General features: G+C 40.7%; 1 protein-coding gene across 1 annotated transcript in view; it reads right to left on the bottom strand.

Annotated features, from left to right (window-relative positions):
* Positions 1 to 15,329: 15,329 nt before the first annotated feature.
* Positions 15,330 to 17,652, bottom strand: part of LOC121555603 (zinc finger protein ZIC 4-like) — a 9,362-nt gene continuing 7,039 nt past the window's right edge. The window contains exon 2 of the mRNA XM_041869436.2: positions 15,330 to 16,891. Within this exon, the coding sequence (XP_041725370.2) occupies positions 16,452 to 16,891 (440 nt within the window). The 3' untranslated portion in view covers positions 15,330 to 16,451. The remainder of the gene's footprint in view (positions 16,892 to 17,652) is intronic.

The following is a 17,652-nucleotide window of genomic DNA, read 5'->3' as shown; positions in this document are numbered from 1 at the left end:
AAATAAGACAAAAAAACAGAAAACTTGATTGTGCATTAACTATTCACCATATGTCACTATATTGACGCCACACTCACACAGACACACTTTCACACTCTTTCAAACTCTTAACAAAGAATACTGCTACTCTGTTTATTATCTATCCTGATTGCCTAGCCACTTTTACCCCTACCTACATGTACATATTACCTCAACTACCAACACTGCTGCTACTCTGTTTATTATCTATCCTGATTGCCTAGCCACTTTTACCCCTACCTACATGTACATATTACCTCAACTACCAACACTGCTGCTACTCTGTTTATTATCTATCCTGACTGACTAGTCACTTTTACCCCTACCTACATGTACATATTACCTCAACTACCAACACTGCTGCTACTCTGTTTATTATCTATCCTGATTGACTAGTCACTTTTACCCCTACCTACATGTACATATTACCTCAACTACCAACACTGCTGCTACTCTGTTTATTATCTATCCTGATTGGCTAGTCACTTTTACCCCTACCTACATGTACATATTACCTCAACTACCAACACTGCTGCTACTCTGTTTATTATCTATCCTGATTGACTAGTCACTTTTACCCCTACCTACATGTACATATTACCTCAACTACCAACACTGCTGCTACTCTGTTTATTATTTATCCTGATTGACTAGTCACTTTTACCCCTACCTACATGTACATATTACCTCAACTACCAACACTGCTGCTACTCTGTTTATTATTTATCCTGATTGACTAGTCACTTTTACCCCTACCTACATGTACATACTGTATTACCTCAATTACCTCAACTACCTGGTACCCCTGCACATTGACTCAGTACTGGTACTCCTAGTATATAGCCATGTTATTACCTGGTACTTCCTGTATATAACCATGTTCCAGGCTCTGTCGCAGCCGGCCGCGACCGGGAGACTCATGGGCGGCGCACAATTGGCCCAGCGTCGTCCATGGTAGGGGAGGGAATGGCCGGCAGGGATGTAGCTCAGTTGATAGAGCATGGCGTTTGCAACGCCAGGGTTGTGGGTTTGATTCCCACGGGGGGCCAGTATAAATAAAAAAATGTATTCACTAACTGTAAGTCGCTCTGGATAAGAGCGTCTGCTAAATGACTAAAATGTAAAATGTAATGTTATTTCCTGGTACTTCCTGTATATAGCCATGTTATTACCTGGTATTCCTTATATATAGCCATGTTATTACCTGGTACCCCTGCACATTGACTCAGTACTGGTACTTACATTTACATTCACATTTCAGTCATTTAGCAGACGCTCTTATCCAGAGCGACTTACAGGAGCAATTAGGGTTAAGTGCCTTGCTCAAGGGCACAGCGACAGATTTTCCACCTAGTCGGCTCGGGGATTAGAACCAGCGACCTCTTGGTTACTGCACAATGCTCTTAACCACTAAGCTACCTGCCGTATATAGCCATGTTATTACCTGGTACTTCCTGTATATAACCATATTATTACCTGGTATTTCCTGTATATAACCATGTTATTACCTGGTACTTCCTGTATATAGCCATGTTATTACATGGTACTTCCTGTACATAACCATGTTATTACCTGGTACTTCCTGTATATAGCCATGTTATTACCTGGTAATTCCTGTATATAAACATGTTATTACCTGGTACTTCCTGTATATAGCCATGTTATTACCTGGTACTTCCTGTATATAACCATGTTATTATCTGGTACTTCCTGTATATAACCATGTTTTTACCTGGTACTTCCTGTATATAGCCATGTTATTATCTGGTACTTCCTGTATATAACCATGTTATTACCTGGTATTTCCTGTATATAACCATGTTATTACCTGGTACTTCCTGTATATAGCCATGTTATTACCTGGTACTTCCTGTATATAGTCATGTTATTACCTGGTACTTCCTGTATGTATTCTTGTTACTGTTATTTTATTGTTACTATTTCCATTTTTCTTGACCTTTTTATTTATTTTTTATTCTTTACTCTGTACTGTTGGTTACTGTTGGTTACATGTAGTATTTGGTTCATTATTTTTATTTTATTTTATTTTATTAGTTGAAGGTATGATATACATGGTTTAATTATCACACACACACACATAAACATACACACACACACACATACGAAAACACACACACACACACACACACACACACACACACACACACAGAGAGAGAGAGAAACACCAGAATATAATTGTAGCAGTAACATTGTAACAGTGGGGATTAGCAGTAACATTGTAACAGTGGGGATTAGCAGTAACATTGTAACAGTGTTGGGTTAGCAGTAACATTGTAACAGTGGCGATTAGCAGTAACATTGTAACAGTGGGGATTAGCAGTAACATTGTAACAGTGGGGATTAGCAGTAACATTGTAACAGTGTTGGGTTAGCAGTAACATTGCAACAGTGGGGATTAGCAGTAACATTGTAACAGTGGGGATTAGCAGTAACATTGTAACAGTGGGGATTAGCAGTAACATTGTAACAGTGGGGATTAGCAGTAACATTGTAACAGTGTTGGGTTAGCAGTAACATTGTAACAGTGGGGATTAGCAGTAACATTGTAACAGTGGGGATTAGCAGTAACATTGTAACAGTGGGGATTAGCAGTAACATTGTAACAGTGTTGGGTTAGCAGTAACATTGCAACAGTGGGGGTTAGCAGTAACATTGTAACAGTGGGGGTTAGCAGTAACATTGCAACAGTGGGGGTTAGCAGTAACATTGTAACAGTGGGGGTTAGCAGTAACATTGTAACAGTGTTGGGTTAGCAGTAACATTGCAACAGTGTTGGGTTAGCAGTAACATTGTAACAGTGGGGGTTAGCAGTAACATTGTAACAGTGGGGATTAGCAGTAACATTGTAACAGTGGGGATTAGCAGTAACATTGCAACAGTGGGGGTTAGCAGTAACATTGTAACAGTGTTGGGTTAGCAGTAACATTGTAACAGTGGGGATTAGCTGTAACATTGTAACAGTGTTGGGTTAGCAGTAACATTGTAACAGTGTTGGGTTAGCAGTAACATTGTAACAGTGGGGGTTAGCAGTAACATTGTAACAGTGGGGATTAGCAGTAACATTGTAACAGTGGGGATTAGCAGTAACATTGCAACAGTGGGGGTTAGCAGTAACATTGTAACAGTGTTGGGTTAGCAGTAACATTGTAACAGTGGGGATTAGCAGTAACATTGTAACAGTGGGGATTAGCAGTAACATTGTAACAGTGGGGATTAGCAGTAACATTATAACAGTGGGGATTAGCAGTAACATTGTAACAGTGGGGATTAGCAGTAACATTGCAACAGTGGGGGTTAGCAGTAACATTGTAACAGTGTTGGGTTAGCAGTAACATTGTAACAGTGGGGATTAGCAGTAACATTGTAACAGTGGGGATTAGCAGTACCATTGTAACAGTGGGGGTTAGCAGTAACATTGTAACAGTGTTGGATTAGCAGTAACATTGTAACAGTGGGGATTAGCAGTAACATTGTAACAGTGGGGATTAGCAGTAACATTGTAACAGTGTTGGGTTAGCAGTAACATTGTAACAGTGGGGATTAGCAGTAACATTGTAACAGTGTTGGATTAGCAGTAACATTGTAACAGTGGGGATTAGCAGTAACATTGTAACAGTGGGGATTAGCAGTAACATTGCAACAGTGGGGGTTAGCAGTAACATTGTAACAGTGTTGGGTTAGCAGTAACATTGTAACAGTGTTGGGTTAGCAGTAACATTGTAACAGTGGGGATTAGCAGTAACATTGTAACAGTGTTGGGTTAGCAGTAACATTGCAACAGTGGGGGTTAGCAGTAACATTGTAACAGTGTTGGGTTAGCAGTAACATTGTAACAGTGTTGGGTTAGCAGTAACATTGTAACAATGGGGGTTAGAAGTAACATTGTAACAGTGTTGGGTTAGCAGTAACATTGTAACAGTGTTGGGTTAGGAGTAACATTGTAACAGTGGGGATTAGCAGTAACATTGTAACAGTGTTGGGTTAGCAGTAACATTGCAACAGTGGGGGTTAGCAGTAACATTGTAACAGTGTTGGGTTAGCAGTAACATTGTAACAGTGTTGGGTTAGCAGTAACATTGTAACAGTGGGGATTAGCAGTAACATTGTAACAGTGGGGGTTAGCAGTAACATTGTAACAGTGGGGGTTAGCAGTAACATTGTAACAGTGTTGGGTTAGCAGTAACATTGTAACAGTGGGGATTAGCAGTAACATTGTAACAGTGTTGGGTTAGCAGTAACATTGTAACAGTGGGGATTAGCAGTAACATTGTAACAGTGGGGATTAGCAGTAACATTGTAACAGTGTTGGGTTAGCAGTAACATTGTAACAGTGTTGGGTTAGCAGTAACATTGTAACAGTGGGGATTAGCAGTAACATTGTAACAGTGGGGATTAGCAGTAACATTGTAACAGTGGGGGTTAGCAGTAACATTGTAACAGTGTTGGGTTAGCAGTAACATTGTAACAGTGGGGATTAGCAGTAACATTGTAACAGTGGGGATTAGCAGTAACATTGTAACAGTGTTGGGTTAGCAGTAACATTGTAACAGTGTTGGGTTAGCAGTAACATTGTAACAGTGGGGATTAGCAGTAACATTGTAACAGTGGGGATTAGCAGTAACATTGCAACAGTGGGGGTTAGCAGTAACATTGTAACAGTGTTGGGTTAGCAGTAACATTGTAACAGTGTTGGGTTAGCAGTAACATTGTAACAGTGGGGATTAGCAGTAACATTGTAACAGTGTTGGGTTAGCAGTAACATTGCAACAGTGGGGGTTAGCAGTAACATTGTAACAGTGTTGGGTTAGCAGTAACATTGTAACAGTGTTGGGTTAGCAGTAACATTGTAACAATGGGGGTTAGAAGTAACATTGTAACAGTGTTTGGTTAGCAGTAACATTGTAACAGTGTTGGGTTAGGAGTAACATTGTAACAGTGGGGATTAGCAGTAACATTGTAACAGTGGGGATTAGCTGTAACATTGTAACAGTGGGGGTTGAGAGAGAAAAGCGGAGAATGAGTCAAGTTGGTGGTGATTACAGATCTTCCTAATCGCCAAAGAGAACGTTCACGAATTCATAATCATTTCTTCTGGATGATGTATGGCCCACTTATATGGATCTGATAACGTTGGTGTGAATAGAGCTTCCATTATTATTCCACACTTTCATTATTGTCATTATTGCATTCTGTTACACTAAACATGGCTGTGGTTATATTGATGGTAGGCTATACACACATCTATCTTCAGTCCAGACACTGTGCTCCACACACAAACACACACACAAACACACACACACAAACACACACAGGCCTCATGCGACGCCTCAGATTTGTCATGTAATTATTTTTAACATATTTTGTTGTTGTTGTTTCTCTGTATCTACTAGCCACCTAACAATTTTCTGAAGTTGGCTTCAGCTAGCCCAGATAGGTTCTCAATCTCCAACTTCGTAACTAGCTACCCAGAAGCCATTTCAGGTTATATATCACGTTAGAGTAGCTAGCTTGTCTAACTATATCTCTGCTGGCATGCCTGCTGGCAAGGTTGGTAGACTTTAGAAAAGCAAGCAATATCTAAATGTACTGAATAAGACTCACATTCCTTTCAATATTTCACCTAGTTTTTAGCAGAGATGCAGAGAAGCATATTTAATTTTCTTTAATGGTCTCAAACAGTAATTCTGATTCCCTTGTAAAATAGCCTTTCGAGTGACTAAAATGTCACTCATAATCTTTGTTTTGGATAGAAACGCTCACAATTTTTGAAAAAAAAGTATTTTTCTCTCATGGCTAACTACCAGGAAGTTTGAAAAGACAGGCTGAGTGGGTGGGGAGCATATATTCATGAGCTCGCCTTGACTGACAGCTCTTTGAAACGCCTATGTCAAGCAACTTGGGTGCAGTGGGCAGTGTTGCAGTAATAGCATGTCAAGCTAATGTGGCGACACACAAAGCAACTCAAACAACACTGAAATTGCATCAATTATGTAAAAATATGTTTTATACATCTCTCGTTTTGGCATTTCTCTTGTGATGCGGTTCACAGCAGCCCTGACTGATGTGTTGACATGACAACTGCATCTGAGTTTTGAACGACCCTTCCCCCCATTTTGTTCCGTGCTGGCTGAAGACCTAGCTAGCCAGTAACTAGCTAACACCAGACACAGATGAAGACCTAGCTAGCCAGTAACTAGCTAACACCAGATGCAGATGAAGACCTAGCTAGCCAGTAACTAGCTAACACCAGACAGATGAAGACCTAGCTAGCCAGTAACTAGTTAAAACCAGACAGATGAAGACCTAGCTAGCCAGTAACTAGCTAACACCAGACAGATGGAGACCTAGCTAGCCAGTAACTAGCTAACACCAGACAGATGGAGACCTAGCTAGCCAGTAACTAGCTAACACCAGACAGATGAAGACCTAGCTAGCCAGTAACTAGCTAACACCAGACAGATGAAGACCTAGCTAGCCAGTAACTAGCTAACACCAGACAGATGAAGACCTAGCTAGCCAGTAACTAGCTAACACCAGACAGATGAAGACCTAGCTAGCCAGTAACTAGCTAACACCAGACACAGATGAAGACCTAGCTAGCCAGTAACTAGCTAACACCGGACACAGATGAAGACCTAGCTAGCCAGTAACTAGCTAACACCAGACAGATGAAGACCTAGCTAGCCAGTAACTAGCTAACACCAGACAGATGAAGACCTAGCTAGCCAGTAACTAGCTAACACCAGACACATGCGAAAGGGGAAACCTATAAGTATATTTGCATTAGATGAATAGGGTAAACTTTCAATTATATTTGCTGACACCCTACAATCAAATTTTGACACCAGTAGAGTAGCTATCTAGCTATATAAACCACGCCCCTCTGCAAACACACCTTCTCTGATGTTGATTACAAGCCGGTACTTATTTAAATTAGGTAAGAGAATATCGTGTTTCCATTGGTGTATTAAAATGAGAGAGTTAGCGTGATGTCACCCTATCCCCTTAATAATCCTGCCTCTTGAATCCTGAATCCAAGTATTTGACAAGAGAGAGTGGACAGTAACTTTATAATCAAACTGTTTCAATGTACAGTACAAGCAACAATCATTTTTCATACTTTGGTCATCATACTTCGATCTGGTATCATCCAAATATCATCACATGTCATGGAAAACATGATTTGGACTGTTCATGACCTTTAAAAAAAGAACAAGCAGTCAGGAGGACACAGACAGCCTAAGAGGTATGCTTAGATATGAATAAAAATATAAATATTTACATAGAATTAAGCATAATGATTTTGGCTCTGGATTGCAGGAAAAATCTGTTTCAGGTGTTTGAAGAATGCTAAATTCACCCCCTAGCCATCCTCAAATACTTTGTGCCCCCTCAGATTTTTGTGGTGCATGACGCCCCTGCACACACACACACACACACACACACACACTCCATTCTGATATGTCATATTTGGTTTTAGAGATTAATGGACAGCCTGGCCCATATTAATGACAAGGGGAAATATGGCGGTTCTGGATAATTTCGTTAGTTTTGTTTGCAGTTATGTCGTTATTTTCACTGATAGACCCCCGCGGATGCTGTACATTAAATTAAAACGTTGATGTGCTTTTCCGTTAGTGGGACGACCAGACGGGGTTTTTTAATTTGGAAAGTTAATGTTGATTTACGTGGTTTTATAGTTTGGCTTTTTGGCAGACTACCAATCGGGTCCGTTTTTATCAAGTATTTACTTGAAGCGGGAGTGTCAGCTATAGTTTGACATGAATTGCATGCGTAACAGGTTTTGGAATGCACATGTGCTGCATAGCGTATTTGACAGCAACATTCCGAATTTACCAGATATTTTTTTCTCTGCAAATCACCGCTGATTAAAGCTATACGTGTTCCTAATCGAAAAGCCAAATAGAACAAATATACACGTATATATTTTTTTTCGCAATAGATATTAATAGAAAATCCATGCTTATTTGAGACCTTTGGTTGATACTTATAGCAAGGTCTTCTCAGATGAATGTAATCAGTTCAATCCCGAGACATATTACCATATTTGACAGGAGCTGGCGTCAACAATGAAGTCGCTGATGACATCATAACCCAGAACAATACATGGACATGGACATCCGGAATTGACTATTGGTCATGTGTACAATGAAGGGGTAGAAACTGCCACTCTACACAGACACACACACACACACACACACACACACACACACACACACGCGCGCGCGCGCAAACACAAACTACTTTGCAGAGTTAATGAACCAACCTTTTACCTTAGACATTTGTAGCAATCAACTGGGAGAGCATACAGGCGGCAGCGAGAAGAGATGATGAATTGTATTAGGACGGTTTAACTGCTGAAATACATTTTCACGACGTCATAAAGACATTTCCCCTTTAATGTCATATAGTGTCTCTTAATTTAATGTCTCTCTATAGTCCAAATGAAGGTTCTAATACGAAATAGGCGGTCCATGTAGAAAACTATAGCAGCAGATTAGAGAGGGTAGTAGTGTGTGATCAAAGGCACGCGGAATAAGCACGGGTCGCTAGCCTCATTCATCCAGCTGCATGCGGATCTCTCTCTCTTAAAGGGAGTTCCTATTCAATGTGCAGGTGCGAAGAAGTGTTACACTTTCTGCCACATTATGCGAAGGTTGTTAGAGCTCTGTGCTCAGACGTACTAACTATGGGGGCTGATTCGCATTGGAGGGAGTCCGCTCATCCATGAAAGTAAAATAACTTCGCGCCTGAAACTGGGGGGACGGACGGTGGTAATCCGAACACTTGGGGGCACATTCTGCCGACCCGCGTCATGAATCATCCTTGGCTTTGATTTACTCGACTCTCACAAATTCACAACTTGTTGTCAATTTTTCTCCACGAGTCGACTATATCGAATGCCTATATTGTTGGGACACGTTTGTTATTAAAGTGAAAGAACATATCCCGAGGGTGTAGTCTGAATTTAACCCTCCCTTGATAAATATGATTATTTAAACACTAGGCCCTATTCATATTTGGACAAATAATTGAATGGTTTGATGCAGTAGACTTGGATATACTAACAACTAATCTAATACATGCACACATTGTTTGCTTGTTTTTTTTATTATCTAAAAACATGACTTTGCATGATATAAAAAATTATATTCCATAATTCATTATTATGTTTTGCTCTGGAAAGCCATAATAATTATTTGACTGGAGATACTTATATCCTACATCCATGTTTTCCCTTTGTGGTGTTGAAGTGTCCTTTTTCTCATTTCTATATTGACATGTTTGGTATTGCACCTGTCTTTTGGTTTAGAATGTGAGTTCCGGCCGGGCCACTCCATGTCTGGTCATTATGACATGAAATGGAACCTTGAATGGATTCCAGAGCGGCCCGCGCGCTAATCCCCCCCATTAAAATAGCTTTGTTCAATAATACAGGACAGTTTCCGGAAGTCGGATTACCGCCTCCTTGATTTTGCAAATAAATTATATTTCACACTCAGACGAGTCTTAGAACACTTTGGTATGATGCTGAGAGGGCCAAGGACAATACATTTAATTGATACATGTAATTTTTGCAGCATATATCCAAAATAATCTATTTTTTGTAGGTAATCTGTAATTAATATGATGCTTATGTATTTTAACGAAAATTACCTTTCTGCCATTGAGTTAGGCTTCTGTCTCGTCTGGTGTGATTTGAGTTCTTATTCACTGAACCTATACTACCCCATGTGACAGTTACACCTCAGGCTACATTTCTAAACAGACCGACATGCAACATATTGGAAAATTCAGAGCAAATAATACACCCATGTGAGATTGTAATAGAACATTACCTTCATGCATTCACGAATGGGGGTTAAGGTATATCTGGTGATTCATAGGATCAGAGCCTGTATACAGGCCAATGTTTCGGCTTTAGGTTCCCTTTGGTCAGGACGATACAGAAGGTTCTACGTGTTCTAAAGTTGGATGACATGGTGACACTGTCGATGTTATATTCAAGACTGCTGTATACTCAGATATACTGGTGGTGAACACAGGAGGCTCAACCATATCCACCATATCCACCCCAGTAGTTTCCAGGGTCTCCGTTCTTAAGCAGACATAACAGTGTTGTCAGTGGATGATCAGTGCTCTTTAATTAAACCTCTCTACTAGTGGTGACAGGAAGCAAACAGGGGATGGATCTTAACCCTAATGCTTTGTCACACATGAATAAGGAGGGTCTGCAGCCCCACAGCAGACCATCCTTCACTCCTCCAGGTCAATCTCCCTTCAGCAGCCCCACAGCAGACTAAAAACTATGGGTGACATGGCTTCAGTTGTGCGGCTCTGTGGCTGTGGAACACTCTTCCAGACACTCTTACGGCTGCAGAGTCTCTGTCCTCCTATAACACACAGCTAAAGACCGTTAACACACAGCTAAAGACCGTTAACACACAGCTAAAGACCGTGCTGTTCAGAAAAGCTTTCAAGGACCTCTGCTAATTCTGTTCTCATGTCCTAAAGCTCTGACAACACCTGTATATAGCTTTGATTGTTGTCTGTGTTCTACTGTATGTTTAGTGTTTAGGATTGTTTTAATTATTATTATTATTGTTATTATTATTATTTATTAAAAATACACTTGATGGGGGAAGTTTACACTTCCTCCATCACGATGCCCAACCAGCCTTCCCCATCACGATGCCCAACCAGCCTTCCCCATCACGATGCCCAACCAGCCTTCCCCATCACGATGCCAACCAGCCTTCCCCATCACGATGCCCAACCAGCCTTCCCCATCACAATGCCCAACCAGCCTTCCCCATCACGATGCCCAACCAGCCTACCCCATCACGATGCCCAACCAGCCTTCCCCCTTCACGATGCCCAACCAGCGTTCCCCATCACGATGCCCAACCAGCCTTCCCCTTCACGATGCCCAACCAGCGTTCCCCATCATGATGCCCAACCAGCCTTCCCCTTCACGATGCCCAACCAGCCTTCCCCTTCACGATGCCCAACCAGCCTTCCCCCATCACGATGCCCAACCAGCCTTCCCCATCACGATGCCCAACCAGCCTTCCCCCATCACGATGCCCAACCAACCTTCCCCCATCACGATGCCCAACCAGCCTTCCCCCATCACGATGCCCAACCAGCCTTCCCCCATCACGATGCCCAACCAACCTTCCCCCATCACGATGCCCAACCAGCCTTCCCTCATCACGATGCCCAACCAGCCTTCCCCATCACGATGCCCAACCAGCCTTCCCCCATCACGATGCCCAACCAACCTTCCCCCATCACGATGCCCAACCAGCCTTCCCCCATCACGGGGCTCTGGTCTAAAGTAGTGCACTTTGTATGCAATAAGGTGCCATTTGGGATGTAACTTTATGTTGACTATTAACTACTGTGACTCGTCATCAAGCTGTAAAGGGACTGAAGGTAGTTCAGTATATGTTGCGTACTATAGACTATAGATACATTATTATAGATTTTACAAGTCCAGAGTTATGGCAGTGGGGGTGATCAATGTGACCTATGGTTGTAACTGTTGCTCATGCTCAGGGCTTCTCTAGTCAACTGTAATAACAGCCATGTAAGTGCATGTCCAGGACACAGGGCCACAAAGATGGCAGAAATTCGTATATTTTTTTATTTCAATTCTACCATGCATTATAGTTATCTCTCTCTCGCTTTCTCTCTCTCTCTCTCTCTCTCTCTCTCTCTCTCTCTCTCTCTCTCTCTCTCTCTCTCTCTCTCTCTCTCTCTCTCTCTCTCTCTCTCTCTCTCTCTCTCTCTCTCTCTCTCTCTCTCTCTCTCTCTCTCTCTCTCTCTCTCTCTCTCTCTCCACACACACAGACTTGTAAGTGCATACACACACTGAAAACATACACGGTCAATGTTGTTTTTTATGCAGTGCAGAAACTGTGTAGTCTCACCCATTGTAAAAAAAAAATGTAGTTGTTTCAACTAAATATTATTATGTAACTGGTTTCACAGCCTTTTTTTTATTTTTATTCAATTTTACTTCAAAGTGTTACCTGAACTTAATATTTTTAGTTGGCCCAAACTTAGCTCCAATATGAGAACATGTAGGCAAATTTCAGTCAACTTAAAATGATGTGTTTTCTCAACTTGTCTCATATGTTCATTTAACTATGAATTATTATTTGGGCATCAAGTATGCATTTAACTTACACATCTGATCACGTTGTGCATGTTCATTTATTCAGTCATGAATATTCAACATGATCTTACCTGGGATTTGAACTCACAACCTCTTGGTTCACAGCATTCCGATCTTCCTGTTACTTCACCATGTCTGTGTCAATGCTTGATTACACCTGTATTGATACACGTTGCACTTCAAAGTAAATCTCAGCTCTGTACACTCAAGAACAACTATTTGATATATTATAGTGATTAAGAGTAACAGTACACTAGATTAATATGCCCCAATATTACACAACTATACAGAAAAACCTCAAATTGCTTAAATTAGTCAATCAAAGATGAGAGTATAGTCAGATTAACTGATAACTGACACAGTCATGGAGGCGTAGCTGGAATATAGGAATGCCATGAACCAAGAGGTTGTGAGATCAAATCCCAGGTGAAGTCATGTTCAATAATAATGACTATATAAATGTCATCGTGAAGTTCAGTACACAAAAAAAAAGGGTTTTGGAATCAGTTACTTAACCTCTACAGGATCGGTGTCCCTTATAGCTAACGTGCGCTAATATGATTAGCATGACTGTTGTAATTAACAGCAAACTTTTCCAGGACATAGACATGTTTTATATGGGCAGAAAGCTTACATTCCTGTTAATCTAACTGCACTGTCCAATTTACAGTAGCTATTACAGTGAAAAAAGACCATGCTATTGTTTGAGGAGAATGCACAACAACAACAAAAACGTATCACAGCAACTGGTTTGATACATTCACATCTGAAGGTAAATAATGTACTTACATTCTAAGGATCCTAAGGGTGCCAGAGATAAAATGTAGCATAGTTTTGTTTGATAAAATAAATTGTTATATTCAAATGTAGGAACTGGGATCTACAGTTTGAACCCCTGCTGTCTCTGGCTCCACACCCAACCCGCCCAGCCATCTAGATGTGTGAAAGTTAGTGTATAAGCTAATGATCCATCATGTTTGATATTCCTGGGAGTGTGCAAACTTACATTTTGTATTACCATATCATTTTTGGATGTTCTCTATAGTTGTGTACTTGAAAATGTATCAATTGATGCATTTGGCACATTTGGGCAGACTTGATAGAAAATAGTCCACTATTACAACTCTTCACAGGATCAATCTGAAACTTTGCACACACACTGCTGCCATTTACTGGTCAAAATCTAAATTGCTCCTAAACTGCAATATTATATTGTGGCCTTTCTCTTGCATTTCAAAGATGATGGAACAAAAAAAATAAAAATGTTTTTTTGTTTGTATTATCTTTTACCAGATCTAATGTGTTATATTCTCCTACATTAATTTTACATTTCCACAAACTTCAAAGTGTTTCCTTTCAAATGGTACCAAGAATATGCATATCCTTGCTTCACGTCCTGATCTACAGGCAGTTAGATTTGGGTATGTCATTTTAGGCGAAAATTGAAAAAAAGGGTCCCATCCTTATTAATAATAATTACTTGAAACAACTAGATTTGTGGGTGTGTATTTGTTTTTACAGTGTATAAGTTTAATGATGATTTATACATTATTATTATTATTATTATTATTATTATTATTATTTATACCGTTCTGTCGTCAGTCCTTGTCTCCCCTTGGATGGCTTGAACTAAAAGCTTTGAACGGTCCAACAGAGATGGGTCGAACACATCGGTGACAAAGAAGTATTTCCGTGTCATCAGCGTCGTTTAGACGAGATGGAAGAATCCCTCGGATATTATGTCCCGCTTCAAAGAATCTTGGCTACAATTGAGACCGAACTTTATTTTACCCCATTCAGGCACAAGAGCTGGTGCTGAGGAGAGGGATCAACTGTTTGATTATTTGTTGTAGTGCTTATTATTCATTCTTTTCCGTGGGTCACTTGGACAGAGTAGACGGCAACACAAGCGCCAAAGGAACAAACTCTGAACGTATCAGACAGTGGGGACTCCCGCCTTGCTCCTGCCTCAGAATGTTCTGCAGCGGGTTCCACAAACTCTCAGCCTCTTTACGACAAAATATGCCTCAGATCCTCGTAAAAAGCATTTTTGTGTATGTCTTAATTAGTGCATAACTTTTCCCTGTGTTTTTTGAAATGATGGAATAAATGAAGATTTAAAAAAAAACCTGTTGATAGGCTATTATTGTACATTTCTTTATCAGAGGAATTTGATACATTTTCGTATTAAAATTAGACGATTAACGCTATTACATTTTAGCTAGCCTAAACGCCCATGTGCACTACAATTAGCTCAGTCACATAGGAAACTTCACCTCCTTGGAGATATCTCTAAAAACACTGTTTGCATGGTCGTGCCCATTCCCCCTTAACCCCAAACACGTAGCTATACCCTGTTCTTCTTAAAGAAAGCAAAACCCACAGTAAGGCCAGTCTTCAGTTCACAGAACCCACAGTAAGCGCAGTCTTTAGTTCACAGGACGCATCCAAGCAGCTTTGCAATGCACGTCTATTATTGTGAGAATACGTGCGTAGTTCTATCGGCTTCTCTTTTGATAGTTGTAAAAATATAGCAAAAGAACATTTTCTCTTTATATTGGATAGAAAGAACATTGATTACCGTTTCCTACCCCATGGGTAGCAAATATTACGTTCTTTTGAAGAGGCGTTGAAGTCCTCGGACTTGGCCCCATATTATTCGACTTTGACTCGGCTATTGCTATAGAAATCTTAATTCACCGTGAGGACTCACCGTCATGAAGAAATGGCTCTTTGTGTTAAAAGATCTTTGAAGTCTGGATGAGAATATACTAGCCTTTCATCAAACGCTGCCCGCATCTCCTCTGCATAAAATCACACTTTATCTAAGAGAGAAATAGAGCCCGCACAAATAAGACATGGACATGACTAGTGAAGAATATTTTCTAAAAAATTAAATCTGGATTTTCTTTTAAAGAATTGCTTTGTGATTTTCCAGTGTTCAGGGGTGAAGTAAGTTTAGGGTAAGCTAATGCTAAATACAACACCGAGGAGAATGGCTTCTTTTCAAAGTGGCTTTATGGTTTTTACGGCTGCACGTTGACAACAGGCTATAGCAGTACAACAATACAGCAAAAATAAAAACATGAACATAGTTAAAACGAAGCGAAAATCTAAAGAGCCTGTTGTCCAATATGGGTACAACATGTTTTCGATCCTTAGGGCTCTGTTATAGACGGTACCTGAGATTAAATAAGACACAAATGGCAGTAAGACTCGCTGTTGAATATAGTGATAGAAAATGCTCTCTGTGTTTGGTCTCACCGCTCCTTTAAAAAAAAGACTGGTATTGTTCTGCTCTGCTGCCTTATTAGACATGAGTACAGCATGTGAGGTTCAAGGCGTTTCAGAGCACCCTGTCATATATTGGTTAACAGTACCCTGATAGTATATGCATTCAAATAAATTCGTTATTTTATGTCTATATCAATTTTAAAATGTCAAGGCCCAGAAAAGGAAAATTGCATTTTTATCATACACGATTTATTCAAAATACTGACAAATTACCAGGCAGTTGGTTACACATTTCGAGTGTCTTTTCTCGATAGGATCACATTTTCATAAAAATCCATTACTAACAAATATTGACAAGAATTACAAAATCACAAAATGCCCACGTTGACCAAACATTTATGAATGTAATGTAATAATAACAAATAGACTATCGGAAAACGCTTCAATCAATAGAATAGACAATCGCAAATGGAGACAATATGTCTTGTATGAAACTCCAAACTTTTCAATTATTTAATTTATACAAATAAGTGTAGCAAACAAAAATAATAATAGCTGAAATACCAAAGCTTACAAAATTACTGTTAACACTTACACATTGAAACGTATCAATTTACAAATGTACATTTCATTTGTTTATATTGAAACACTTTGGTTCGATAATACAAAAAAAAATGTTCATGTCAGATTCAAAAAATAAATAAATAAAAAATATATTGAGTGTCAAAACTCGATTACAAAATAATACAGCAAGATACATGCGTACAATGACCTGGTACGAGAAGAAATAAGAAGTCCAAACACATGGAGATAGAAGCGCGCTATCACAAGCTATATTTGGCAGTGTCTTATTTGGCCGATACGCCAGACAGTGCATGGGATGATTTGGGCCATAGAAAACAGACCTTTTCGATGTGTTAATTTTGTAAGTCCATGGGCAGATTAGAAAATATATCTTTCATATGTTTTAGAATTATTTTCTGGGCCAGTTTTGGTTAGGGTGTCTGTAGTGCGTCTCATCCCCGGGATCAGGGCTGGAGGAGCCGCTGGGAGGTGTCTGAGTTCCGCTGGCACCAGAACTATGACAGACGTACCACTCGCTTAAATTGGCGGGTTGGGACGAGGCTGCTGGTTCTGAGAGCGACGAGGCCCCTGGCTCTCGGCCTAAGTCCGATGATGGGGACACTAATGACGGGGTTGAAGACTCGTAGCCAGAGCTCGGTGGTGGAGACTTGCAGTGCACTTTCATGTGTTTTCTGAGAGAGCTGGGGTGTGTGTAGGATTTGTCACAGCCTCTCACTTTGCAGTTGTACGGCTTATCGCTGGTGTGCACGTGGGAGTGCTTCTTCCGGTCACTGCTGTTGGCGAAACGTCGGTCGCAGCCGTTAAACTCACATTTGAACGGTTTCTCACCTGAAATAAGTGAACAAAAGTTAGGCGTTGGCTTCAGGAAACCCAAAAGCACAAATCAAAACAGCTGCTTTATTTTGGGGGTGGTGACGCATGGCCACATGTGACGTGAGTTATGGCCAATAACACCATATTGGCCTACAGTGGATTGCCTATTGTACTTGACCCAACGAACCAGCTGAGTTCCTTTAGGACAGCCCAACGAACCAGCTGTTCCTTTAGGACAGCCCAATGAACCAGCTGAGTTCCTTTAGGACAGCCCAACGAACCAGCTGTTCCTTTAGGACAGCCCAATGAACCAGCTGAGTTCCTTTAGGACAGCCCAATGAACCAGCTAAGTTCCTTTAGGACAGCCCAACGAACCAGCTGTTCCTTTAGGACAGCCCAATGAACCAGCTGAGTTCCTTTAGGACAGCCCAATGAACCAGCTGAGTTCCTTTAGGACAGCCCAATGAACCAGCTGAGTTCCTTTAGGACAGCCCAATGAACCAGCTGAGTTCCTTTAGGACAGCCCAATGAACCAGCTGAGTTCCTTTAGGACAGCCCAATGAACCAGCTGAGTTCCTTTAGGACAGCCCAATGAACCAGCTGAGTTCCTTTAGGACAGCCCAACGAACCAGCTGTTCCTTTAGGACAGCCCAATGAACCAGCTGAGTTCCTTTAGGACAGCCCAATGAACCAGCTGAGTTCCTTTAGGACAGCATATTACTGTTTCTGCAGTAGTTCCAAGTAACATTGAAAACATGTTTTTATTGATGATCATC

Source organism: Coregonus clupeaformis, unplaced genomic scaffold, assembly GCF_020615455.1.
Source record: "Coregonus clupeaformis isolate EN_2021a unplaced genomic scaffold, ASM2061545v1 scaf0036, whole genome shotgun sequence".
NCBI lineage: Eukaryota > Metazoa > Chordata > Actinopteri > Salmoniformes > Salmonidae > Coregonus > Coregonus clupeaformis.
Note: the sequence above shows the minus strand (reverse complement) of the source record. Positions and strands in the feature narration are given on the sequence as shown.